The following is a 27,398-nucleotide window of genomic DNA, read 5'->3' on the forward strand; positions in this document are numbered from 1 at the left end:
TTTATCTTGGTAGTCTCATTTCCAGTACCCTCAACAACATGGAAACAGTAAAACACAGGCTAAACCTTGGTTGGACCAGTATGAATAAATTAAATAAAATATCGAAAAATAAAAAAATCCCAACACGTCTAAAACTAAAATTATATAAAACAATTATCATCCCCTCGGCTCCCTATGCTTCAGAAACCTGGAGATTAACTCAACAACCAATCAAGAAACTTCAAGCATTTGAAATGAAATCAATCAGAAAAATCAACAACACCCACTGGATGCAACACAAGACCAATGATCAAGTAAGAATAGATTTAAACTTCCCAGATGATATAATAGATACAATCATTAAGCATCAATTGAGATCGATTGGTCACATTCAGAGAATGGCCCCTCATAGATTGCCATATTTAGCTCTGAATGGATATATAGGAGGTAAAAGACCTAGAGGCAGACCAAGAAGTACTTGGATAAAGTTGCTGAAAGAACATTCCCATCTGCCAAGCTATAGAGTCATGACTGAAATGGCAAAAGATCACGATAAGTGGAGAACCTTTCTTCTTGGTGGACTCAACCCATTAGCAAGCAGAGGAGATGATGATGATTGCTTGATATAATGTCCCCATTGACACCATATAACTGTAGCATTTTGAATAGCTTCACTCTCTCTCTTGGCACCTTGTCATATGCCCTTTCCAGATCTACAAAACTTAAATACAGATCTTTGTTATATTCCCATGATATCTCAACTATTTGTGATAAAGTGAAAATTTGATCCTTATAACCTCTATTTGGCCTGAATCCAGCTTGTTCTTCACCAAGCTTCTCTTCCACAATCTTTCTCAAGTACACTTGCACATATCTTATCAGGAACACTCAATAGAGAAATACCTCTGTAATTCTCACATTCAGTTTTATTTCCCTTTTTATATATGAGTAATATGAGAGCTCTACTCCAATCATCTGGAATTTGACCCTCTGTCCAGGCTTTCTGAACTATGCAGTGCAGCCACTATAAGACTTTTATACCTCCATACTTGAGCATTTCTGGTCAAATATTATCTACTCCAGCTGCCTTTTCACATTTCGAGCTTTTGATAGCTTTTTCTACTTCGAGTATGGATATGTATTCCTAACCGCATCTCTGTTGAGTGTTTTTTAACCACTGTGCTATCACTGCTTGTTTCATTTAGCAATTTTTTGAAGTAATTACTCTATACTTTAAGGATAACTTTTTACCTGGCAAAAACAACGGGGCCTTGTTTAATGGGGCGACGCCCCAGCCAGCATGAAATTCTGTCATGTTGTACCATCATTTGATATTTTGGTTGAAGCCAATAAGAATACAATTTGGTCAGCTAAATCCCAAATTCCCAGCCCATCCTCGTTTGTTCAGTATCCAGGTAGATATCTAACAGGGTGCACCCCGAGAAGGTGAGGATTGGACATTAGGTCAGAAGTCCTGATCGGTTCTCCACATTCCTTTAAAGGCTATGTGGAGGTCTCCTCTCAGTTATATAGCTTTTTCTCTTACTGCTTAAGGGTCAAAGGGACATTATTAGAAATTTCACTACGGTATGGAAGGAAGACAGAATCTCTATATCAAATTTCCATATTTGAATGTGGTGGTTTATCTGTACGTAATAGTTTAAAAATGGCATGAAGTAACCATTAAGGGATAATGACTAGCAATTCTCTATTTTTATAGCTATCTCTTAAGGAATAAAATGCTCTAATTTTCAGTTTCAATTATGATAAATGCAAAGATTTAGCATGAGGTTCATGACCCATATATGGTTGGATGGGTTTACAATACTCTTTTAGTATTACACCTGACATTGTCTTGGTCACTATATCTTAAAATAGCAATTTATTATTTCTTTCCAATTTCACAGTATATTTTATTTTTACTGATGAGTGTCGAGGAAATAAAGAAAATTACACATGGAAAGACACGAAGCAGAACCCCTACCTCCAGCTAACTTAAAAAAAAAAAATGATTTGGAGATATATGATTGAGATATTCATCCTCTAGAAACAGAAAAACTAAGTAATCACTTCCACTTCCTCGACACGCATGTGTTGAGGAAGTGGAAGGGATTACTCATATGTATAGAAATAGTACATATTTTTAAACTCTTAATCAACAAAAAATCAGGCATTGGTATATTATTTCTAGAAATCTGTTATAAACCCATTTATATAGATTATATCCATGTGAAAACTCATCATCATCAAATTCCTGCCATGTACCCCCAAGGGGTGTACAGGATAAGACAGTGCTACATGAAAAATTTACATCATTACTAACTTCCTATCTACAATTTTCCTCCAAATCAGTCTGTTACTTGTCAAGACTCCAACAGTATCAGATCCTATATTTCTATCGTCTAAGGCACTTTGTACAGTATCAATCCACCTACATCTTGGTCTTCCTCTGAGTCGTTTTTCTGCCAACCTGGCAGAGAACACTTGTTTTGCTAATCTTTCCTCGCCCATTCTATTTAAGTGACCATACCACCTGAGATTAGCTCTGCTAACGCATTCCTGGATGTTGACAATGTCAAGTTCTTTCCTAATATCCTCGTTTTTAATATGATATTGCCATTCATGCCATCTGTTCACACCTCTAATCTTTCTCAGGACTCTCATATCTGCGATCTCTAGTCTTTGGTCAAGTGTTTTACTTCTGACCAAGCTCTCAGATCCATAAGTTAAAACTGGTTTGAACACTGTCTTGTATACAGCTAATTTAGTGTTCTAACTAATTTCTCTCTTATTCCATATGAATTTATTCAATTGACTTCCTACTATACCAGCTTTGTTGATTCTGTTGTCTATTTCCATATTTAATTTACCATCTTCACTAAAAATCGTGCCTAAGTAGCTGAAATGTTTTACTTGTTCCACTGGTTCCCCATTCAAAACACAGTTGACATTTTCAACGATTCTACCTATTTTCATTGTCTTTGTCTTTTAATTGCTGACCTTCATACCATATCTATTACAAGAGTTATTCAATTTAGTCAAGGAATCTTGCAGACTTGTAGTGGATTTATTTAGAAGTATAACATCGTCTGTGTAAAGCAAAGAGCTGACATTAACATCACCAATTTTGATTTCATATTTAACACCACTTTCCTTCATAATGTGATCCATATAGATAATGAATAACAGAGGGGATAATTTAATATTAAATCTCACACCAGATTTAACATTAAACCATATTCCTGTACTTCCTTCAATCCTAACTGCTGACTTACAACTCAAATAAAGACTAAATATTGCTTGATATAATGCCCCATCGACACCATATAACTGTAGCGTATTGAATAGCTTCTCTCTTGGCACCTTATCATATGCCTTTTCCAGATCGACAAAACTTAAATATAGATCTTTGTTATATTCCCATGCTTTCTCAACTATTTGTCGTAAATGAAAATCTGATCCTGACAGCCTCTATTTCGCCTGAATCCAGCTAGTTTCTTCACCAAGCTTTTCTTCCACAATTCTTCTCAACCGTTTCTCAAATATACTTGCATAAATTTTGCCAGGAACACTCAGTAGGGAAATAACTCTATAATTCTCACATTCAGTTTTATTTCCCTTTTTATATATATGGGTACTATGAGAGCTCTACTCCAATCATTGGGAATTTGTCCCTCTGTCCAGGCTTTCTGAACTATGTAGTGCAGTCACTGTAAGACTTTTATACCACCATGCTTCAGTATTTTTGGTCGAATATCATCTACTCCTGCTGCCTTTCCACATTTCAAGCCTTTGATTGCTTTTTTCTACTTCAAGTATGGATATGTATTCCTGACTGCATGCCTGTTGAGTGTTTTTTTTTTTTTTACCACTGTGCTATCACCGGTTGTTTCATTTAGCAATTTTTCGAGGTAATACTTCAAGGATATCTTTTTCTCCCGTTTTCATGTCATCTTTATCATCTCTAACTCCTTTTACAGCACTCTTTCCTCCATTTCTAAGCTTCTTCAACAACCTGCAGAATATCTTACCACCTTCTTGATATTTATTTTCTATGTTCTTGCAAAAGTCCTCCCATGATTTTTGTTTAGCTACTTTTACATAGTGTTTAGCTTTCTTACATTTGTCTCAGTATTCTCTAAGAGCACAAGCTGACTTATTTGCCAGGAATATGTGATATGCTTTTTTCTTTTCCTGTGAAATCTTCTTTTCCATGTGAAATCTCTATATTATCATCCTCATCACCACCACCATCATTCCTAACGTGTGCCTTCAGAGGGTTACAAGATACCATAATAGTACGACATGATTAAGTCTGCATTATTACAAGATTACTCGAGACAGTTTTCTTCCAAATTATTTTTCAGGTTCAATACTGTCAGCTAAAATATTTCAGTCTTCTAAAGCAGCACTGCTAACAACATCAATCCACCAAGATATTGGTTGTTCTGTAAATCTTTTTCCTACATGAAAACTCTTTTGCTAACCTTTTCTCAAATATTCTGTTTAAGCGATGATACCACCTTGGATTAGCATTGGTAAAACATTCTTGAATGCTAATGATGTCAAGTTCCCTCATATCTTCTTTTATAATATGATTATAGCACTAATGCTATCTGTTTCATCTCCTGTTTTTTTGTTAGAACACTCATATCTAGGGTCTTTAGACTGTCTCATTTCTAACTCAAAGTTAAAACTGGTGTGAATCTTGTCTTTTATGATGCTAGGTTAGTGTTTTGGCTAATGACGGATAGCAAGTTGAATAAATTTATTTAATTGCTACCCATATTATTATTATTAATCATGTAGTGCTGCCATAGTGTCCTGTACATCTCGTAAGGATATATATTAGGAAACTGATGAGGATGACTCAGACTTAAATGAGTTCATGGACTTTAGGATACTGTCTCATGCGGGAAAGGAAAAGAGAGACAAACCATTAATGAAAAAATAATAATAATAATAGCTATACTATGTAATTATTTTTATTATATATAATAATAAAAATAATAATAATTTACTATACTATGTAAAGTTCTGTTAGTACAAATATCATCTACGTGGGGAAAACAAATAAATAACCTGCTTCCAAATCAAGAAAGAGCCAAGTTGAAATTGAAATAATAACAAGCAACTGCAAAAAGCTGGAAAAAATATACAAGAACGGATACTCTATTGTTTCTTCTCATATTGAATGAAGGCTCACTGCATTCATTCAAAATTTAAGGTTAAAGACTTAAGAGTTAAATCTCACTAACCTTGTCATCTCCATTCAGTATCACCTCAATAATTGCATAATGACTTCTGAGGTTGCGGAGATAGTAATCAAGTAAATTATAATAGACATGAAATTATATTCTGTTTTAAATCCTACAGGCAAACAAACAGACCCACTTCTGCCTGATTTCTTGCAAGAAAGAGCTCACATTCCTCCCCCTTACCTTCAGTAATACTGAGATATCTAAACACAAGCAGATTTTCCTTCTTGGACTGACTTGCACCGCCGCTCTTTCCTGGCACAACCATATTTCAACTATTTTATACAAGACACACCTTCACAGATACTAACTCTATACCAAGTCCCAAATCCTCCCAGGAATGGAATATTCTTCACATATTTGGGGTTGTGCACCAAAATCCTCTCTAAGATTGCTTGATTCTATCCAGAAGAGGGTAATCCGGCTAATTAATGATCCTTCTCCCACAGACCCACTTCAATATCTCTCTCTCTCTCTCATAAACATTCAGTTTCTGCTTTGTGCCTCTTCTACAGATACTTTTATAGACAGTGCTCTGCTGAATTGGCAACTATTATTCCTCCAGTCTCCTCCAAAATCATTAAAACAAGAACCACTACTAACCAGCACTTTCCTGCAGTCCACCTTAAAACTCACTGAACCAACTTCACTGCCTCCTCTTTTATTCCATCTGCTTCTGTTGTTTGGAACAGTCTCCCCCACTCTCTGCCTCCCCCCCCCAAAGACTATAACCCTCAGCTGTTCAAGAAAAATGTGAATAGACTCCTCCTTTCTTCTATTCTTCTTGCCCACATATGGCACTAATGTGCTATAGGTGTTGTGGTCTTTCATGTGTGAATCAGATATTTAAAAAAAAAGTATCTTCACAACCAGGCTACTGATATAGTGGCTATTTACTTCATATTGTGCCTTAGTATTCCATAATACAAAGCATACTTTCTTTTGGATATGGATATTGCTAAGCATTATGGAAAAGATCCCAGACAAGTTTTAACCTATATCAAGGTAAAAAAGTAAAGGGGTATTCTTCATAAACCTAGACTAGTAATGAGAATTTATTCAGTGAGGCTAGACCCAAGATACTAGGATTAAATCAATGCAGAAGTCATATATTTCTGTACACAAGTATTAAAATGGTGTATCACTACACCTTTAAAATACTTTGGATCAGAAATAGATGAAGAAAGTTTTTTCAGTTGATGGTCAAGTATAACAGATAAGAAATTATATTCTTGTTTGAATCCTATACTCAAGCATAAGCAAACAAAACTTTGCATGAAATACCTTCATAAATGTGATATACATATATACAGAGGCTATTGACTCCACATCATGGTTACAAAATGACTATGAAACTCATGTGATGTATTTACTACTTGCATATGGAAAATATATACGAGGTTGGCCTGAAAAGTTCTAGGCCTCAACCATAAATGGCAACAGTATCGGCAAGATTTTTTTTTCTAAATTGTTGCATCTGTCATAAGCATCCATGTGAAATTGCAAGTCATTCTATCAAGTAGTTTGTTTTATACAAACTACTTGATAGTAGTTTGTTTTATACAGCTGTCTGAAGTAAAAGAGTTGTCTGTATTCCCTTGAAATGGATAAAATTGAGTATCGTGCAGTTATAAAATTCTTTGTAAAAGAAGGTTTAACACCAAAAGAAATTCATTCAAAGTTCATAAAAGTTTATGGGCACTCTTCTCCTTAGTTTTCAACAATTAAGAAATGGGCTGCCTAGTTTAAATGAGGCCGTACCAGCCTTGAAGATGATCCATATGAAGAACGTCCAAAAGGTGTGACAACACCAGAAATCATTGTTCAAGTGCATGATATGGTGTTGGATGACTGGTGAGTCAAAGTGCTTGAAATTGCTGAAACTATAGGCATTTCAAAAGAACATGGAGGATATATTTTGCATGAAGAATTGCAAATGAAAAAGCTTTGCACAAGATGGGTGCCACGCTTGCTCACAGCAGATCAAAAACACACTCGCATGAAAATCTCTGAACAGTGCTTGGAGCATTTTAACAAGAATAAAACTGAATTTGTGCACCGATTTATTACTATGGATTAGACTTGGATTCACCATTACACACCAGAACCCAAACAGCAGTCAAAACAGTGGACAGAAGCCGGTTGTTCAGCGCCAAAGAAGACAAAGTCAGTTCCATCAGCAGGAAAGTCATGGCATTGGTGTTTTGGGATGCTAAATTATTAATTATCTTGAAAAGGTAAAACAATAACTGGGGAATATTATTCTGATCTTTTAACCAGACTAGACAAAAAAAATTTGTGAGAAAAAAACCCAGTTTGCAGAAGAAAATAGTCATCTTTCATCGGACAATGCACCTGCCCACAAAGGTGTTTTGGCAATGGGAAAATTAAGGGATCTGCACTATGAATTGTTGGAACATCCATCCTATTCTCCAGATTTGGCTCCCTCTGACTTCTGTCTCTTCCCAAAACTAAAACTCTTCCTCACTGGTCAGCATTTTTCTTCAAATCAAGAAGTGACTGCAGCTGTAGAGGGTTATTTTATAGATCTTACTGAAAACCACTACAGGAACAGGATAATGGTGCTGGAGCATCGCTGGAATAAATGTATAAGTTTTAAGGGAGATTATGTTGAAAAAATAAAAATAATTTTGAAATTATAAATTCGTTTTTTCATTGTTAGGCATCATCCTGAGTCTAGCTCCCACTGCAGAGACTTTAATAAAGATCAAAACCAGTCTGGTTTGTGACCCTTTCCATAATACATAACAATATATACACATCTGAAAGGAAGTGTGCATTGCATCATGTGCAAAATTTGTTTGCTTGCACTTGGGAATAGGATTAAAACAAGAATACAATATAATTTCTTGTCTATTATAATCCATGGGGTTGTTGTTGTGGTTCCTCTAAGCTCCTGTATAACATATTCCTGTCATACAGGGGCTTTGGAATGAAAACACGGTTGGGATAGGAATTCTTATTCTTGTCTTCCTGCTCAGATCTGTCTATAATATCTAAAGAGACATTGAAGGGCAAATCTTGAAGTAAACTGGATACAAGAGGATATGCGATAAGGTTTATAAATGCATGTTTCATTCAATAGAACAGTCACACTTTGAGGAATTGCTGCCATACTTTTATGGTATCCATCACATCACAGAAGTAAGACACTGGGACCTTATTGAAAACCATCCATTAGACAAAACAGATGACATTTAAGTGAAAAGCAAGATATGTAAAACTAAAAATATCTTGACGATATTCAACTAGCAGATATATGTAAGATTCACAACCATAACTGCTGGGCTTATTCACGCTTACATCAATAAAGTTACTGGTTCCTGGCTTGGTCAAATTTATATATCCTCTTCTCTTATTAAGACGGTAATTCAGATCAAACATCGTGACATCAAAATTGAATCCTGCTAAACGACTGCATGAACCAAGTAGAGATCAATTTTAGCTAAAAGCGACTTTAGAAGATTTCTCATTAATCTTTTCAGTCAAACTCCAGATTCCCTGTTTCAATTGGAATAATGACACCAGGACTAAGAACATGGTTCAAAGAAGCAGTAAAGAAAAACATGGTCAAATGAGGAAAGGAAAGGAATGTTCCTTACTTCAAAAGGAAAATGTTACAAGATCTATATAAAGAGAGAAATTAGTTCACAGCTAAAAAACATAATGACACACATACTAATATCACTGAGGACATCACAGAGATAAAACTGGAAAGGCAGAAACAAGTAGGGAAATAGAGGAATTTTAAAATAAGAATATAATTAAAGGGATGCTTAAGGGTCAAAGCTGTATATACCTGAGAGGAGACCTCCACATAGCCTTTAAAGGAATGTGGAGAACTGACCAAGGGCGTCTGACACAATATCCAATCCTCACCTTCTCATGGTGCACACTGTTAGATATCTACCTGGATACTGAACGAACGAGGATGGGCTAGCAATTTGGGATGTAGCCGACCAAACTGTATTCTTATTGGTTTAAACCAAAATATCAAATGATGGCACAACTTGACAAAATTTCATGCCGGTTGGGTGTCAGCTGGTTAAACACGATCCCCTTTGTTCTTGCCAACCAGGGCAAATAGCAAAAAGTCAGCTACTGGTGCAGGACACAAGAAATCCTGAAACATATCCCAATTCAAATCACCAGAGCGCAAGATCGGAAGTTAGCTGAGAAATTGGATAAGTACCAGATCGACATAATAGGGGTGACTGAAACAAAAAAGACCAAATCGGGTGAGATTTCTCTGAACAATAAAAACAAAATGTTACATTTGGGTAATTACAATCAGGGAAAAGAAGGTGTAGCTATAGTAATGAACACTAAATACAAGGCTAATCTTCTTGAATGGCAGGCAATATCAAGTAGAGTGATGAGGGCAAATACCAGAATGGTAAACTGGACAATAAGACTTATTTGTGCCTATATATGGTCCCACAGAAGGTTCTACTAAGGTGTGGAGGAATCTTTTGAGGCTTTAGATAAAGAAACTGACACAATGAAAAAGGAAAAGTTGGGGATCTAAATAGCAGAGTAGGAAGTGATTGTCAGACTTATAAAATATTTTGGGAAAATTTGGAGAAAAGAGTAAAGCTAATAAAAATGGCAAATACCTGTTAGATTTCTGCACAGGACATGGGCTGGTTATTACTAACACCATGTTCCAACATAAAGATGTGCACAAAATCACATGGAGAGAAGAGGCAAGGAATAAGAAAAGTCTCATTTATGTTATTGTTGATAGTGATGTTTTCTCACTGGTGCAGGACACAAGAGTGTACACAGGATTTGAAATTGGAAGTGATCACCATTTAGTCTTGAGCTGGATAAAATTGAATTTCATATATAAGAAAGTTTTAAAGCAAATAAAAGTTGAGCAGCTCTCAGATGTGAACTGTAGACTAAAATACACAAACATTATTAAAGAAAAAATGAAAGAGTTTGAGAACAGGAACCAAACCGTGGAGATTCAGTGGGAAGCCCCCTGAAGAAAACATTGATTTATTCAGCCACAGAAGCATGTGGTGAGGTTATGTGCAAGGATAGAAAAAGCAGAACTCCATGTTGGACACAGGAAGTTAAAGAGGCAGTGAAGGAAAAGAAGAAAGCATATCAAAAGTTCCTGGCAAATAAGTCAGCTGGTGCTCTTAGAGAATACAGAGACAAATGTAAGAAAGCTAAACACTGTGTAAAACTGGCTAAATAAAAGTCATGGGAGGACTTTGGCAAGAACATAGAAAATAAATATCAAGAAGATGGCAAGATATTCTGGAGGTTGTTGAAGAAGCTCAGAAATGGAGGAAAGAGTGCTGTAAAAGGAATTAGAGATGATAAAAGTGACATGAAAACAGGAGAAAAAAGATATCCTTGAAGTATGGAGTAATTACTTTGAAAAACTGCTAAATGAAACAAGCAGTGATGACAGCACAGTGGTAAAAAAAACACTGATCAGGCATGCAGTCAGGAATACATATCCATACTTGAAGTAGAAAAAGCCATCAAAAGTCTGAAATGTGGAAAAGCAGCAGGAGTAGATGATATCTCCATACTTGAGCATTTGAAATGCTCAAGTATCGAGATATAAAAGTTGTACAGTGGCAGTACTGCATAGTTCAGAAGGCATGGACAGAAGAAACGAATTCCAGATGATTGGAGTAGAGCTCTTACAATATCCATATATAAAAAGGGAAATAAAACTGAATGTGAGAATTACAGAGACAGTTCATTACTGAGTGTTCCTGGTAAGATATATGCAAGTATACTTGAGAAACGGTTGAGAAGGATTCTGGAAGAGAAGCTTGGTGACAAACTAGCTGGATTCAGGCCAAATAGAGGCTGTCAGGATCAGATTTTCACTTTAGGACAGATAGTTGAGAAATCATGGGAATATAAGAAAGATCTGTATTTAAGTTTTGTAGATTGGAAAAGGCATATGACAAAGTGCCAAGAGAGAAGCTATTCCAAATGCTACAGTTATATGGTGTTAATGGGCATTATATCAAGCAATACTTAGTCTTTATTTGAGTTGTAAGTCAGCAGTTAGAATTGAAAGAAGTACAGGAAGATGGTTTAATGTTAAATCTGGTGTCAGACAAGGATGCACATTATCCACTCTTTTATTCATTATCTATATGGATCACATTATGAAGTAACATGATATTGAACACGATATATGAGAATTGGAGATGTTAATGTATGCTCTTTGCTTTATGCGGACGATGTTATACTTCTAAATAAATCCGCTACAAGTTTGCAAGATTCCCTGGCTAAATTGAATAACTCTTGTAATAGATATGGTATGAAGGTCAGCAATAAAAAGACAAAAACAATGAAAATAAGTAGAATTGTTGAAAATGTCAATTGTGTTTTGAATGGGGAACCAGTGGAACAAGTAAAACATTTCAACTACTTAGGCACGATTTTTAGTGAAGATGGCAAATTAAATATGGAAATAGACAACAGAATCAACAAAGCTGACAAGGAAGAGACCACAGACATGAATCCTGAGAACGATGAGGGGTGTGAACTGATGGCATCAATGGCAATATCATATTAAAAACAAGGATATTTGGAAAATACTTGACATTATTAGCATCCAGGAATGTGTTAGCAGAGCTAATCTCAAGTGGTATGGTCACTTAAACAGAATGGGAGAGGAAAGATTAGCAAAACAAGCGTTCTCTGCCTGATTGGCATAATAAAGACCCAGAGGAAGAATAAAATATAGGTCGACTGACCATTTGACTTTGATCTCCCTCGCCGCTTCTGGTAAAAGCTGAAATATCTCCAAACTGGACAAGGTAAGAGGCATACTTGCACTGCTGAGACATCATTCTGAACCTAACTTGTGATTGCAGATCATTAACTCAGACGATTTATGTCATGTGTGAATGCAGTTTACGATCCTTCCCTGGCAGCCCATCAGAACTGGTCAGTGTATTAATGAAGGTAGTTGAGTATCTGATGAACTTGGACATAAACTTATGATTAAAATAAAGACTCACTATGTGATTATGTGCAATTCTTTATATACACACACAATTTATATTCAGTTTCTTAAAATTAACGTTTCATTTTTATTATACCCATACCCATGTCATTCTATACCTATGCGACAAATAAATAAATAAATATTTGTATTTTATATTCTGTTTCTTCAGATTACCATTTGATTTTTATTGTACTTGCTCTATACCCATATGACAAATAAATAAATATAAGGAAAATAATATAGGTATCGAAATTGGTCTGTGTAGTGACATCCTATAATGCATAACAAAAAGGAAGTGTCCTGTGCATTATAGGATACTGAGGCAATTTGATGTGAAGTGAACTGCCTCTATATACAAGAATCTTACTTGTAAAGTACTTTAAGTGTAAATTTTTATTCATGCTTGAGTAGAGGATGAAAAACAGGAATATAATTATAGGCAGGATAGGGGAGAGAGAGAGAGAGGAGGGTGCTGCTAATGATATTAGATGACTCTTGAATCCAATTAGTGTTGAGACCTATGATTGTAATACTAGTGACAGTTATACATGTGGCAGCGAGTTTGAATCTATCTTGTGTGAGGTGGAATCTAACAAGATCAAATATATAGCGGGATGTTGATAAAGACCTGGTGAATCAGAAGAAAAAATGCATCATCAAATAAAGATGATAGGTGCCAGGTGGACTCTTGACATTGATTGGGTAGCAGTAAATTCTCATGAGAAGAATGAGACTGAATTTATTAAGCTGTTGCATGACAACTTTCTCAAGCAGCATGTGATAGAAAAAATTCAAGGTCAAAGATCACCCTTTCTGTTTTTCCTCGGGTTGGTGACAGTGATCACATGGTACTCACTTGGGAAGTGGCTAAGTTTATGAATGTGCCCATTCAGAAAAGGTTACATGCTGAATTACAAAGTAGGAAATTATGACCAACTAAGGAGTATTATACTGAGTTTAGTGCAATGGCATCAGTTGCTGGATAGGAAGGATGTCGTCAGTGCATGGAAAGCATTTAAAAAAATACTTAAATGATGCAATATTAGAATGTGTCCTGAGAGTTCAAAGAATAAATAGGGTAGGAGTGAAATGGATTTGTAATCTTATCAAGCAAGAGATTCATAAGGAAAGGATGAAGTGGAAGAAATACTGCATGCATTAGGATGATTTCTGTTATGAAATTTTTAAGAAGCACACTAGAATAGTCACCTGTTGCACGGAGAGCTAAATCTGAGTGTGAAAAGAAATGGAGATTATGCATCGCTAAAGGAAGCTAATATAGCTTTCGCTCTTCTATATTTGAATATGTCTGTTGCCTCTGCAAGCTAAAGATAACCCAAAGAATTCTATCGATGTACTGAAATAAAAGAAAGAATGAATATGAAAGAATAACTCTAATGAATGCAGATGGTATGAGGTTGACAGATGCAGAAAAGATTGTTCAACTAAAGAGTGTCCATTTTGCTAAAAACTATCAACCTGGTGTATGCAACATTGAGCACCCTGCTACCTCTTCAATGGATGAAGAAACATAAGAATTCAACAATAGGGGGCTCTTGATAAGACTTCACTTGGACTATGTGCACAACTCTGGTCTCCTGCTGTCCGTTGTAATTCTGATACATTGGCGAGAGTGTAAAGGAAAGTGTTAAAAATGATATCAGGATTGTGGAATACTGATTATGAAGACAGAGTGAGAATTTGCAGACTGCAGACACTAGCAAACAGGAGAAAAATGGGTGATATAATTGAGACATAAACTTCTGAAAGGGTGATACAGGATTTCAGGTGATGGAATTTTTCATTTTATGGAGGGTGGGGAAAGGTTAAGAGGACACTGGAAGCCGCGAATGAATGCTGCTAAGAAGGGGATGAGATTTAGATTTTCTTTCATTGAGTGGTGCACGATTGTAATGGATTGCCATTGGATGGTGTATGTGCAAGCAGTGTGAATGATTTCAAGAACAAGTATGATAGCTGGTGCATGTAATATGTAACCTCCCTTGATGAGTCCCTGACTCCCGAGGTCTCTCTTAATATTAATAATAGTGTTGTGAAGTAAAATTTTCTTAAAAAAAACCATCATGGCTATATCCATTCAAACATATTTCAGTAGATCAAAATAAATTTTTAAAATAAGTTAAAATAAATTGGTCTTGTAAAATACTTGTAAAAGCAAAACAGTATGAAAGAGAATTATATCCTGCTATTAATAAGAAATTTGGATCATGCTTACATTCTTGGTGGAGGAGGTGAACCCTGGCATGTTTCTAAGACATCTAGAGAAACATCATCTTTATTTTCTAACCAATGTTGGCAAAGTGTAATTAGCTGATCTTCTGAATCCCGACCTGCTCCAATCCATTGCCATTGCTGCTGTTTCTTCTTGTAATCCAAATAAGGTACAAAATTATCTGGAAGAATACCTAATACAAAAACATTGACCATTCAAAAAAGCAATAAGAAAAACCAAGTAAATTATTGTATAATTCTATTATTTAGAACAACAGTACATTTGACTCTCACTATAGCGAATGTCATTTTAACATACTACTGAAAAGTCCTGCCCACAGTAGCATTAATGGTTCCTACAGGTCATGTATATTGAGAGTCGACTATATAAAACTACCTGACCAGAGGCGGGCGGCTCGAAATCATGGGGTGCTGCAACTTTCGAAATATACATACACACGTGTTTGGATAAAATATCAAAATTATGCTAAAAATTTAAAAAAAAATAAAACATAAAATTTTTTTTATCATCAATAAAATTATGGAGTTTGGTATAATTCAAAATTACTTAAAAATAAAATCCATTATCATAATCCCAATAATGTTCTAAAATAAAAACTAACAAATGTTATGTCTTTAATTGTAATGTCCAAATATTTAAAGAGACGGAGTAAACACGATAAACACTACGAACACTCTACTACTGGCGCAAACTGCATATAAACAACAGTGGAACTGTGTGACAGACAGTGCCGCATTATGCTAATAGCTCGCATCTCACTATGACGTGCATACGCTTGCGTGCATAGCAAATACTAGCAATATGACACCGTGGTAAACACAGTGCTGCTAGTGTCCTTCGCCCTCCTAAGTGCAACAAGATGGATTTTTATTATTTTTTATACAAAATAAGAGAATTGTACAGGATTGTTGATGATAAAATTAAATATTACAAGCAAATATAAATAAATTAATAAATATATTTATATATCGAGAAATGGGGGTGCTGCAGTTCCTATGCACAAGCCATCCCTGTACATGACTAAGACTTCATTCTCAAATTTCTCCATCAATGAATTGGCAATGGAAAGCAATAGAAAGAATGAAGTCTTGGCACTAGATACCATAAAATCACATGTTTGGTGGTTGATATATTTTTAATGTCTGGAAAAACACTCTTAAACATCTAGAAGACTTTGTATGCTTCTTGAATAATCATAACTCAAAGAATTAAGTTTACATTTTACATTGGAGATTGAGAAGAATGGCAAACCATTTTTGGATATCTTTATCAAAAAACAAACGACATAGGCACAGAGTTAGATGTCTAAAATAAAACCAACACACGGGAATATAATATCTATATATCAGTTTATTTAACTTCACAATCCTCAATAAAAATTAGGTATTATCATAACCATACCTTAAACAGTGCTTTAAGGATTATTAAGGACAATAAAGCAAAAAAACAAAAACATACTCTTTTCTCTTGTTCAACCAATTCCATAAGAAAGAGCATGTGGAAGATGTGGAATATTAAAAAAAAAGAGAAAAAAATGCTCTCACTGCACACATCTCTCAATATTGTGATATGAATTGGCCATCTAATTCATTGCTATACTTTAAGAAGACAATGTTTTCTCTCAGATATTTATGAAGGTTTTCTGCAAGAACAGAAACCGGATCCTTTATACTTCATGACATCTGAAGGTCTCTTATCATCAATTTCCTGATATGTACTCTCAAGAAAAGTATAGGCTACTATGACAGCATTACATGATAAGTTTACATTATTATTAATCTCCTATCAACAATTTTCCTCTCTATCTCTCAATATCATAATATGAACTGGCCATCTAATTCATTGCAATACTTGGAAAACAATGATTTCTCTAGGATGTTTATTTATGAAGGTTTTTTTTGCAAGAACAGAAATCAGAGTCTTAACCAATATTGCTACATCTAACATTTTGGTCTTCTAAGGCTAAATGAATCAGTCCATCTAGATCCTCATCTTTCTCTGGGTCTTTTTCATGCCTCTTCTTCAAACAAATAAGAAGTCTCTTATTTGTTTCTGTAACATACAAGACCTCTGTTATGCCAATAATCACCTATACACTAAGCAACAATACACAGCCCATGCTAAATTTATGGTATCAGTCACTTTCATTATTTAATTTTTTAAATAACCATGATTATTAAAGTACTTAGATCGTTTTTTGTATGTTTTCTGTTGTTTTTCCTGATGATGTCAGCTGACAGCAAAACATGTAAAAGTTTGTAGAATTTTTCTAATAAATCTGCATGTTGACTGACAGATTTTTTCCTTTTTCAGTTGTTTCCGACTGTAAGTGACTTTGTAGGCATTGCCCACAAAGTATTCCTGGTGAGATTTTTACAGGGTAGTTGACCATCGCTTTCCCCAACACCCCTAATTTTATCTCGGCTCAGGACCGGCATATGGCTGGGACGTATTCATGACTGTAGTCTATGTGTGTTCGGGAGGCCGGTTTGCCTGTTTGCGGGAGGAAAAACCCCCAGATAAACTGGGGAGAAAAACCCTGCTGTCCACGCCCAAGACTGGCTAATTTGGCTATGGCTGAGGAAGATCCTTAAGCTCCTCATGTCGTCGACGGGAATCGAACCTAGGACACTCCTTCCCCAGGCATATGGTTGCTGAATAAGGTAGGGTAACATGCAGATTTCTGCATGTTACCCTACCTTATTTATTTCTGCAACTCTAGTCTTCACGGTTATTACATTGGGTACCAAGTTTTTGGTATCTGATGTGTGACATCTACTCTTTGTATAGTAGATGTTACACCAAATGAGAATTTGGATATCACAAAAGGGGAAACGTTTTTTTTTTTTTTTTTTTTGTAGAGAAGACAGGACTGCATGTTTGGAAAGTGAAGTTAGTTCACTAGTTGTCCTCACTTTGTTGAATGATGGCATGGAGATTATTATTATTAACACCAGACTGCCATGGAGTAAAAAAACTCATCATGGAAGGCAAACACCATTACATACAGACTACCAAAACGTGCTCATTTAATGTATCTGCAGTCACCACAATGTCAGGCAATGCATTCCACTCTACAACCACTCTCCAAGCAAAGAACCTACACACACACATCCTCCTTATACAGCTTCCAGGTCTGTTACTTTGTTCTATCTCCTCCCATTCTATGAAAAATTTCTTCCACATTAACCTAGTACCAGTCCTTTACCAACTTAAATGTCTTGAACATATCCCCTCTCCTTCTCCTATTCACAAGGCTTTGCAAATTGCATTCTGTCAATTTGTCTTCATATCCCCCATCCAAAAGACCAGTTACACCTTAGTCGGTCTTCTCTGAACACTTTCCAATATATATCCTCATCACCCTGGAAACCATCATCATCATCATCATCAAATTCCTGCCATGTACCCTCAAGGGGTGTACAGGATATGACAGTACTACATGAAAAAATTACATCATTACTAACTTCCTATCTACAATTTTCCTCCAAATTAGTCTGTTACTTGTCAAGACTCCAACATTATCAGATCTTATATTTCTATCGTCTAAGGCACTTTGTACCGTATCAATCCACCTATATCTTGGTCTTCCTCTGGGTCGTTTTCCTGCCAACCTGGCAGAGAACACTTGTTTTGCTAATCTTTCCTCTCCCATTCTATTTAAGTGACCATACCATCTGAGATTAGCTCTGCTAACGCATTCCTGGATGCTGACAATGTCAAGTTCTTTCCTAATATCCTCATTTTTAATATGATATTGCCATTGATGCCATCTGTTCACGCCTCTAATCTTTCTCAGGACTCTCATATCTGCGGTCTCTAGTCTTTGGTCAAGTGTTTTACTTCTGACCCAGCTCTCAGATCCATAAGTTAAAATTGGTTTGAACACAGTCTTGTATACAGTTAATTTAGTGTTCCGACCAATTTCTTTCTTATTCCATATGAATTTATTCAATTGACTTCCCACGATACCAGCTTTGCTGATTCTGTTGTCTATCTCTATATTTAGTCTACCATCTTCAGTAAAAATTGTGCCTAAGTAGCTGAAATGTTTTACTTGTTCCACAGGTTCTCCATTCACAACACAGTTGACATTTTCAATGATTCTGCCTATTTTCATTGTCTTCGTCTTTTTATTGCTGACCTTCATACCATATCTATTACAACAGCTATTCAATTTAGTCAGAGAATCTTGCAGACTTGTAGCGGATTAATTTAGAAGTATAACATCATCCGCATAAAGCAAAGAGCTGACATTAACATCTCCAACCCTGGAAACCAGCAGACCAAATTTGTGCACAATAATCCATATGAGGCCTGATCAAGGCCTTACATAATAGAACCTCTTTATTTCTACAAGTTAAGGTTCTCTGCATCATTGCCATAATCTGATGTGATGTCCTCATAACTTGTGCAATGTGATTTCTGAACTTCAGATCTTTGCCCACCACCACTCCAAGTCTCTTTATCTCCTCAACTTCCTCCAAAATTTCCCTGCTAAGTGTATACTTTACATCCCATTGTTTCCTACCAAATTTCAAAACCTTACACTTTGCAACACTGAATTGACAGTTCCATACTGTTGCCCACTCATACAATCTATTCAAGTCCTGTAAAGACTACAACATTTGGTTAATTATTGATCACTCTTTCTAGTTTTCCATCATCTGCAAGTAGTTTATATCACCAGTTAAACCCATTCCAATATCATTAATATACAAATTAAATAACAATAGTTCCAAAACAGACCCCCGTGACACATGACTAGTGACTTTCCTCTTTTGAGATAGTGCCCCCCCCCCACCATACATAACTTGCTGATGCCTATCTGATAGCCAGTCACCCATCCAACTCATCCAATCCCATTAGCGCTTCAGTTTAGTTACCAACTAATGGTATGATAGGCTATCAAAAAAAAAACCTTTACAAAATTTAAGTATACCACTATATATGCCTTGTCCAACACATTCGTTACCTTGTTATAGTACATAAGCGAGTTAGTAATACATGACTGCCCTTTAACAAACTCATGCTGACAAGTACAAAGATTATCACTGTTATTGACCAACTTTTGTAACTTATCTCTTGCCAACCTCTCTAATACCTTAACTACAACTCCACATGCACAGATCGGTCTATAATTTGTTGCTTTAGCCTTATCACCACCTTTGTGAAGTGGAACAATTTTGCCTTCCTTCCTTTCATTCCTTTGAGACTTGTACTGTTACAAGACTTGTTAAACTGGGTAGGCCAAATGCTGATGCTAACTCCTTGGAACATTCCCTTAGGACATGTGGTGATGTGTCATCAAGTCCTATTACCTTATTGACAGTTAGTTTACTCAGTTCCTCATATACCTCTTGCTCATTCACCATTAAGTCTTTTCCCATTTCATTCTCTACACTTCTGATTTCATGCTGAGGATGAAACACCCTGATGAACTGCTAACTGAATACCTCTAGCAGTTACAATTCTACCACTTTCATCCATTATCATCTTATCATAATCATTCTTCTTTCTACTTGCCACATATCATCTTGTGCTTCTTCCAAAATGCCTTTTTCTCCTTCTTCCATATTTCATGCTTAATCTTTTCATTCATCTGTTTTACACCTACCTTTTGACTTTTGGAATATAATTCACACACTAATGCTGTTATGCATTTCTTTGTCTGTTCCCAAGCAGCATTTATTTCCTTACAACTCAACTCCTCATTCCATGCTATAGCTCCAAGCTGACTCCTAAGCTTGGAATAATCACCAACCTTTGTACTTCCACCTATATCCTTTCCTCACAGAAGCCTTCATATGGCTAGCCACAACCCAGGCGATAACTTCATGACCACTCTGACCAAATGAAGGAAAGTGCAAAACCCCACTCACAATTACATACCATGATGAAATGACCAGATATAAAATTCTCGATCCTCATGTGCCCTCCTTTACATACTGCCTGAGATAGTTGTCTCTCAAGAACTCGAGCAATTCATTTTCCTTATCCCTAAATACTATCTCTTCATTCCGATCTATGCCACCATAATTCAAATCATCCTGTCCTTGTTCACTATCTCAAGTTGCTTATACATTTCTTTATCACTACCCTCCACATTCCCTGGCCTATAGCAACATCGAACTAAATATCTCTTCCTGCCAACTTCCACATTACACCACATTGTCTCAAAACCATTGACACTATTTTCCTCTTTCATGTCTACTTTATGTGGACATAATTCCCTTGATATCATCAGCAGCACTCCTCCCTCCCTTCTTGTCCTTCTATCCTTGTGAAAAACACTGTATCCTTCCATTTCTATTCTCATTAGGCTTATCATCTTCTTTCAACCATGTTTCACTTACTGCATTGATTATGGAGTGAATAAACTTGATCAGTGAAACAAAAACAGCAGTTCACTTTTAGGTCTATAACCAGTTCTACTCAAACCACTTGTTAGATGAGATTTCCCCACCACACCTACCCTCGCCAAATCACCTTTATCACTACTTACCACATATCCATTCAGTCTCAACTACCCCTCTTCCATCCTGATCTATTCCATTTTCATGCTGATCATCCCCATACATACATTCACTGCTTTTTCCATCTTCCACTCTCCCTACACCATGTCTCCAGTCCACTCAAGATCATGTTTAACATATTGCAGAAGATCATTAAACTTGGAGTATTTGAGCACCACAAGGTTTGTCAAATGAAGAGGAAAAGAATATAATACACAAAATTCTCCATATACACAGTAGATTGGTTTCCAAAAAAAACACATGTAAATGAAAACCACGTAAAAAAGAATACAGTGCATATGAAAAAATAGAAGAATGGTTCCAGATGTGAAAACCTGATAAGAACAATAAGTTATTTTCAAACAAAACACATGAAAATCATTGAATAAAACTCTTTTTTACGTATTTAAAATACTTAAAAAAGTATATACATACGTATCTTAAAGAAAATAGTGTGCCACTAATAAAACAGAAATTCGAACAGGCCTAAATACACCCATGCATATGGTTATTAAATTTTATTCGGCATCTCTTTCTGACAGTAGCTGCATTCCTTTGTGTAAGACTGGAATTAAATCACTTCTATCACTTGAAACATTTTCGCCATCTTGGTCATGCTGCAATGGCGAAAGGTTTTCTTCAGTAAAAGGAACTAAATTAGCACTAATATCCAACAATTCTGAAGGTTGATTTTTTTTTTACCACAAACTTTGTAATTAATCGTTGAGATCCTGTTTTGACTAGATCTTCGTATAATTCTTCATATCGCACCATACATGACTTCAGTTCACATTTAAACTGTTCAGCTTGTTCAGTATTTGGATCATGTGTAAGAAAATGACTTTGCAATTTATTAGCCATTTGAATCCCTTCTTTAATTAATCCTGCAGTGAGTGGAATCTCTTCATCATCATCATCATCATCATGTTTTTCTTTTTCATCGAGATTCTCAAGGACAGCTTCTATTATTTTGTCATCACTAACAGCCTTGTCAACCATCAATTCTTCAATATCTGCAATCTGCAGACAAAAAATCATAAAATCCTTCTCTGCCAGCTGCATGTGCTAATCTGATGATATTGGAATATTCAGTTGTACGCAAAGGCACAGGGTTTTTATTTTTTTCACACATTTTGGCCAAGTAGCTTTCCAGCATGCATTCAAAGTTGATAATTTCAATTCTGATAAAGCCAACTAAGCAAGTTTGATGCAATTCAAAATAAAAAATTTCTTCCACACATCAATAACTGCCAGTTAATTATCCTTATCTAGTTTATGCAAAATGCATTAGAATGTTCTTCTTATGTAGTAAATTTTGAAGGTAGCGATCATGGCCTGGTCTAGTGGTTGTATTAAGGATGTTGTATTAGGAGCAGAAAACAAAATTCCACATTTGGGTGTTCTAAAACAAGATGGCCAGGTGCATTGTCTATGATCAATAAAACTTTAAAGTCCAGATTTTTTCCCCCCCATCAAATAGCGTGTAACTTCTGGAACAAAAGATTGATGGAACCATTCATTAAAAATTTTGTAACCAAACCTTTTTTTGTTTGCCTTCCAGTACACTGGTAACGTTTTAAATTCCACACCTTTCATAGCCTGCAGTCTTAACGATTGATTAATAAGTAATGGTTTTAATACCAATACAGAAAATGATGGTACAAAATGACAAAATTTCATGCTGGATGGGGAGTCGCCAGGTTAAACAAGGCCCCTGTTGTTTTCACCAGGGAACCAGGGCGAACAGCAAAAAGTCAGCTACTGGAACAAATCTGAAAGCACACCGCAACTCAACATCACCAGAGTTAAAGATCGGTACTATCAACATAAGAAGCCTGAATGGCAAAAAAATGGAACTAGCTGAGGAATTAGATAAGTACCAAATCGACATAATAGGGGTGACTGAAACAAAAAAGAAAAACTGGTGAGATCTTTCTGAGCAATAAATACAAAATGTTATATTCAGGCAATGACAATCAAGGAAAAAAAGGTGTAGCCATTGTATTCAACACTAATTACGAGGCTAATTTTCTTCAATGGCAGGCAGTCTCAAGTAGAGTAAGGTGGGCCAATATCAGAATGGGGAACTGGACAATGAGACTTATTTGTGTGGTCCCACAGAAGGATTTAATGTTAAAGACGATTTAATGTTAAATCTGGTGTGAGACAAGGATGTACATTATCCCCTCTGTTATTCATTATCTATATGGATCATATTATGAAGGAAAGTGGTATTAAACATGATATCAAAATTGGAGATGTTAATGTCAGCTCTTTGCTTTATGCAGATGATGTTATACTTCTAAATAAATCCGCTACAAGTTTCCAAGTTTCCCTGACTAAATTGAATAACTGTTGTAATAGATATGGTATGAAGGTCAGCAATAAAAGGACAAAGACAATGAAAATAGGTAGAATTGTTGAAAATGTCAACTGTGTTTTGAATGGGGAACCAGTGGAACAAGTAAAACATTTCAGCTACTTAGGCACGATTTTTAGTGAAGATGGTAAATTAAATATGGAAATAGACAACAGAATCAACAAAGCTGGTATGGTAGGAAGTCAATTGAATAAATTCATATGGAATAAGAGAGAAATTAGTTAGAACACTAAATTAGCTGTATACAAGACAGTGTTCAAACCAGTTTTAACTTATGGATCTGAGAGCTGGGTCAGAATTTTCACTTGACCAGAGACTAGAGACTGCAGATGTGAGAGTCCTGAGAAAGATTAGAGGTGTGAACAGATGGCATCAATGGCAATATCATATTAAAAATGAGGATATTAGGAAAGAACTTGACATTGTCAGCATCCAGGAATGCGTTAGCAGAGCTGATCTCAGGTGGTATGGTCACTTGAACAGAATGGGAGAGGAAAGATTAGCAAAACAAGTGTTCTCTGCCAGGTTGGCAGGAAAACGACCCAGAGGAAGACCAAGATATAGGTGGATTGATACGGTACAAAGTGCCTTAGACGATAGAAATATAAGATCTGATAATGTTGGAGTCTTGACAAGTAACAGACTGATTTGGAGGAAAATTGTAGATAGGAAGTTAGTAATGATGTAAATTTTTCATGCAGTACTGTCATATCCTGTACACCCCCTTGAGGGTACATGTTAGGAATTTGATGATGATGATAGTTTTAATACAATCTCCTGAAGCATTGCTGCAAAATAATAGTCACACGATTCTTAGTTGCTTTAAAGCCACAATTTTTGTGATTTCGCTATATAAGTTCTAATTGGGATTTTTTTCCAATAAAGGCTGGTCTCACCTCCGTTCCAAAGTTGATCAGGAGTGGAGCTATCATTTTCAATAATTTTGGACAGTTTTGTAGGAAATTTCCTTGCTGCTGGTTCAGCTGTAATGCAGCTTCTCCTTTTATTTTCACATTATAAAGGGAATATCTTTTGAGAAATTTTGTAAGCCAACCTATGCTTGCAGAAAAATCACAATTGTTGTTTGATATCAATGCTTTCTGTTTGATGACATTTCTGTCTAAAGGTATTCTTTTTTGTGAGCAATCTTCTATCCACATCACTAGGGCCTTTTCCAACTTCACTTTTATAATGTCTCTCGTATACGATGACGACTTGGCACTTAATATTGTTCCATTAAGAACAGATTTTCTAATGGGCCTCTTAATTTTTCTTAATCGTTCTCATGGTAGCTTGATTCGATCCAAAATATTTCCCTAAGGATGTTGAATCTTCTCCAGCTGCTAAACGATCTAAAATTTGGATCTTAGTTTCTAAAGAAATAGCTTTTCTTTTCTTCTTCTGTCTAACTGAATTAGTTGACATCGTGATTAATGAGGTAATGTTATGAAAATATCTGAAAAGAATCTATAATTAATTTTACTAATTTGATATTACACGTACAAAACTTTGAAATTTAATACATACCAGTACTATTGCATGAAAGTACCATTCTAGGAAATAATAATTATAATGGAAATACCTTTTTAACAGAACTGAATTCAAACAGAAATTTTAAAAGTGCATCATCCTACAAGCTCTCTAAATCAACTTCATTAGCAATTGCCCTACCCAACTTTGTATCATTAGCAAACAACTGAATATCTCCCTTCAAATTATCTTCTATATCATTTATGTACAAATTAAACAGCTGTGGTCCAAACACAGGGGTCTGTGTTTGGACTTCTCTGGATTTTGCTCCTCCATATACTACTCTCTGGTATCTCATCTGTCCATCAGCCACCCTTTTATCCATATCACCAGTTTCATATCCATTTCCATTTCTTGTGTAATTCCATGTGATATTCTGTCAAATGCCTTTGCAAAATCCAGCAGTATCATCATGTAGCCATTCCCTTTATAAATCTCAGTTCTTGCTCTATTATAAAAAGATAAATGAATTACTAAAGCATGGTTGGTTGGTTTCTAGTTTATTTGGTACAAAAACTACAAAGGTCATACTGTACCATACTAAAGGTTAAAAGCATTTACAGAAAAATAATTTCATAAAGCAGCATCTCTAGGTAAACAGAACTGCTGCAGAGGGCACAGCAACACACAAGATCAGAGGTTATTACAGTAGTGCAAAATAGTTAAAATATAAGTTAATACATAAAATATGAAACACTAAGCCAAGGAACACAGTATCTACATATATGTAAAATTATAATAGATGCCTTTATAGCAGTACAAAAATAGGCAAAAAAGGATTATTATACAATATGCATGTATGAAACTTAAATTTAGTAATACAGTAGAAACAGAATTTAGAATACATATAAACAGAATTACTAGAAAGTACATAAATACGTAAGATGTCCTACAGCATTACATGATTATTCGAAAAATAAAGCAATAAATAAGATGCATACACAAAAAGCATGTTAAGTGATACAATATCTACATATAAACAAAATTACTGCAGAGGTTTCAGCAGTACATAAATAGAAAATTATAGGGAGATATTAAATCCCACATAGTTTTAAAACCGAATAAGAAACTCAAAGATTGGAATCAGAGAGTTTCTTGCCGAATATAGTAAACTATAAAGTATCGGCGACACTGGCATGAGCTAATAAGCTTCCTACCATGACCTCCCTACCATAATGTAATAACAGCATACATTTCCTAGGAATTGTGTTTTTACATTATGGAAAATACCTAGAATAGCGATCAGAATTTACCGACTTTGCTGCGAGACTTCCGGAATTGCACTACGTGCTAGGGTCACTTGCATTTGCTCACGCCAGTGTCACCGATACTTTATAGTTTACTATATTCAGCAAGAAACTCTCTGATTCCAATCATTGAGTTTCTTATTCGGTTTAACTATGTGGAATTTAATATCCCCCTAATTTAAATATTGTTTTCATTGCTGAAATGAAGCTTATTAGCTCTTTATACTTAAGTAACTTAATGGTTGCACCTGTTTGGAAACTCGCATCGCAGAGTACATAAGTTCTTTTCGCTATACACTTCGGTATTGGGTCTAGCTACTCACTGGCGAAGCCTCAAAAAAGGCTGAAACCGGTCTGGGTAGTGACCTCCCTACCATAATGTAATAACAGCATACATTTCCTAGGAAATGTGTTTTTACATTATGGAAAATACCTAAGAATAGCGATCAGAATTTACCGACTTTGCTGCGAGACTTCCGGTATTGCACTACATGCTAGGGTCACTTGCATTTGCTCACGCCAGTGTCGCTGATACTTTATAGTTTACTATATTCGGCAAGAAACTCTCTGATTCCAATCTTTGCATTTCTTATTCGGTTTTAAAACTATGTGGGATTTAATATCCCCCTAATTTAAATATTGTTTTCATTGCCGAAATGAAGCTTATTAGCTCTTTATACTTAAGTAGATAATTATAGGTTAACATATGTATATACAAAACAAGTCAAGGAAAGCAGTGTCTACATCTAGGAAGATTACAACAAACATTATTATACTAATAAAAGGAATTATTATATACAGCATTGATGCATAAAATTTAAGTTTAGCATTATGGTATTTACATATTAACAAAATTACAGCAGAGTGATACAAATATACAAGATCAAGGCCTATGATAATACATAATTGGTCAGATATATTACAAATAAAAGATAAAAGTTAAGTTAAGCAAAAAAGTATTTACATATAAACAAATTTATGGTCAAATGTGTTTGTACAAATTAATTCTTTCTAAAAAATTAAAAACATCATACAATTTGCCTGAGTCTGCTAGCATTTCCCTGAGTGTATATGGCTTGGTTAGATAGGTGAAAATTTAATTCCTCTCTCGTGTAAATTTTTGACAATCTACCAGAATATGATGAATAGTAAGATGTGTGTTGCATTTTTCACATATGGGAGGGTCATCAGCTCTCAGTAAATGAGAATGCGTAAGGTGA

General features: G+C 35.5%; 1 protein-coding gene across 4 annotated transcripts in view; it reads right to left on the reverse strand.

The window, feature by feature from the left end:
• Positions 1-27,398, reverse strand: part of LOC150108262 (uncharacterized) — a 406,756-nt gene that overhangs the window by 103,258 nt on the left and 276,100 nt on the right. For all 4 annotated transcript variants that reach the window (XR_016548126.1, XM_090390668.1, XM_090390669.1 and 1 more), the window contains one exon: positions 14,489-14,678. Coding sequence is in view for 3 of the 4 variants with exons in the window: in XM_090390668.1 (XP_090246794.1) it covers positions 14,489-14,678 (190 nt within the window). In the remaining variant the exon portion in view is untranslated. The remainder of the gene's footprint in view (positions 1-14,488; positions 14,679-27,398) is intronic.

This window comes from Typopeltis vanoorti, chromosome 3 (genome assembly GCF_054136105.1).
Source record: "Typopeltis vanoorti isolate ZY-2024b chromosome 3, IOZ_Tvanoo_1.0, whole genome shotgun sequence".
Lineage (NCBI taxonomy): Eukaryota > Metazoa > Arthropoda > Arachnida > Uropygi > Thelyphonidae > Typopeltis > Typopeltis vanoorti.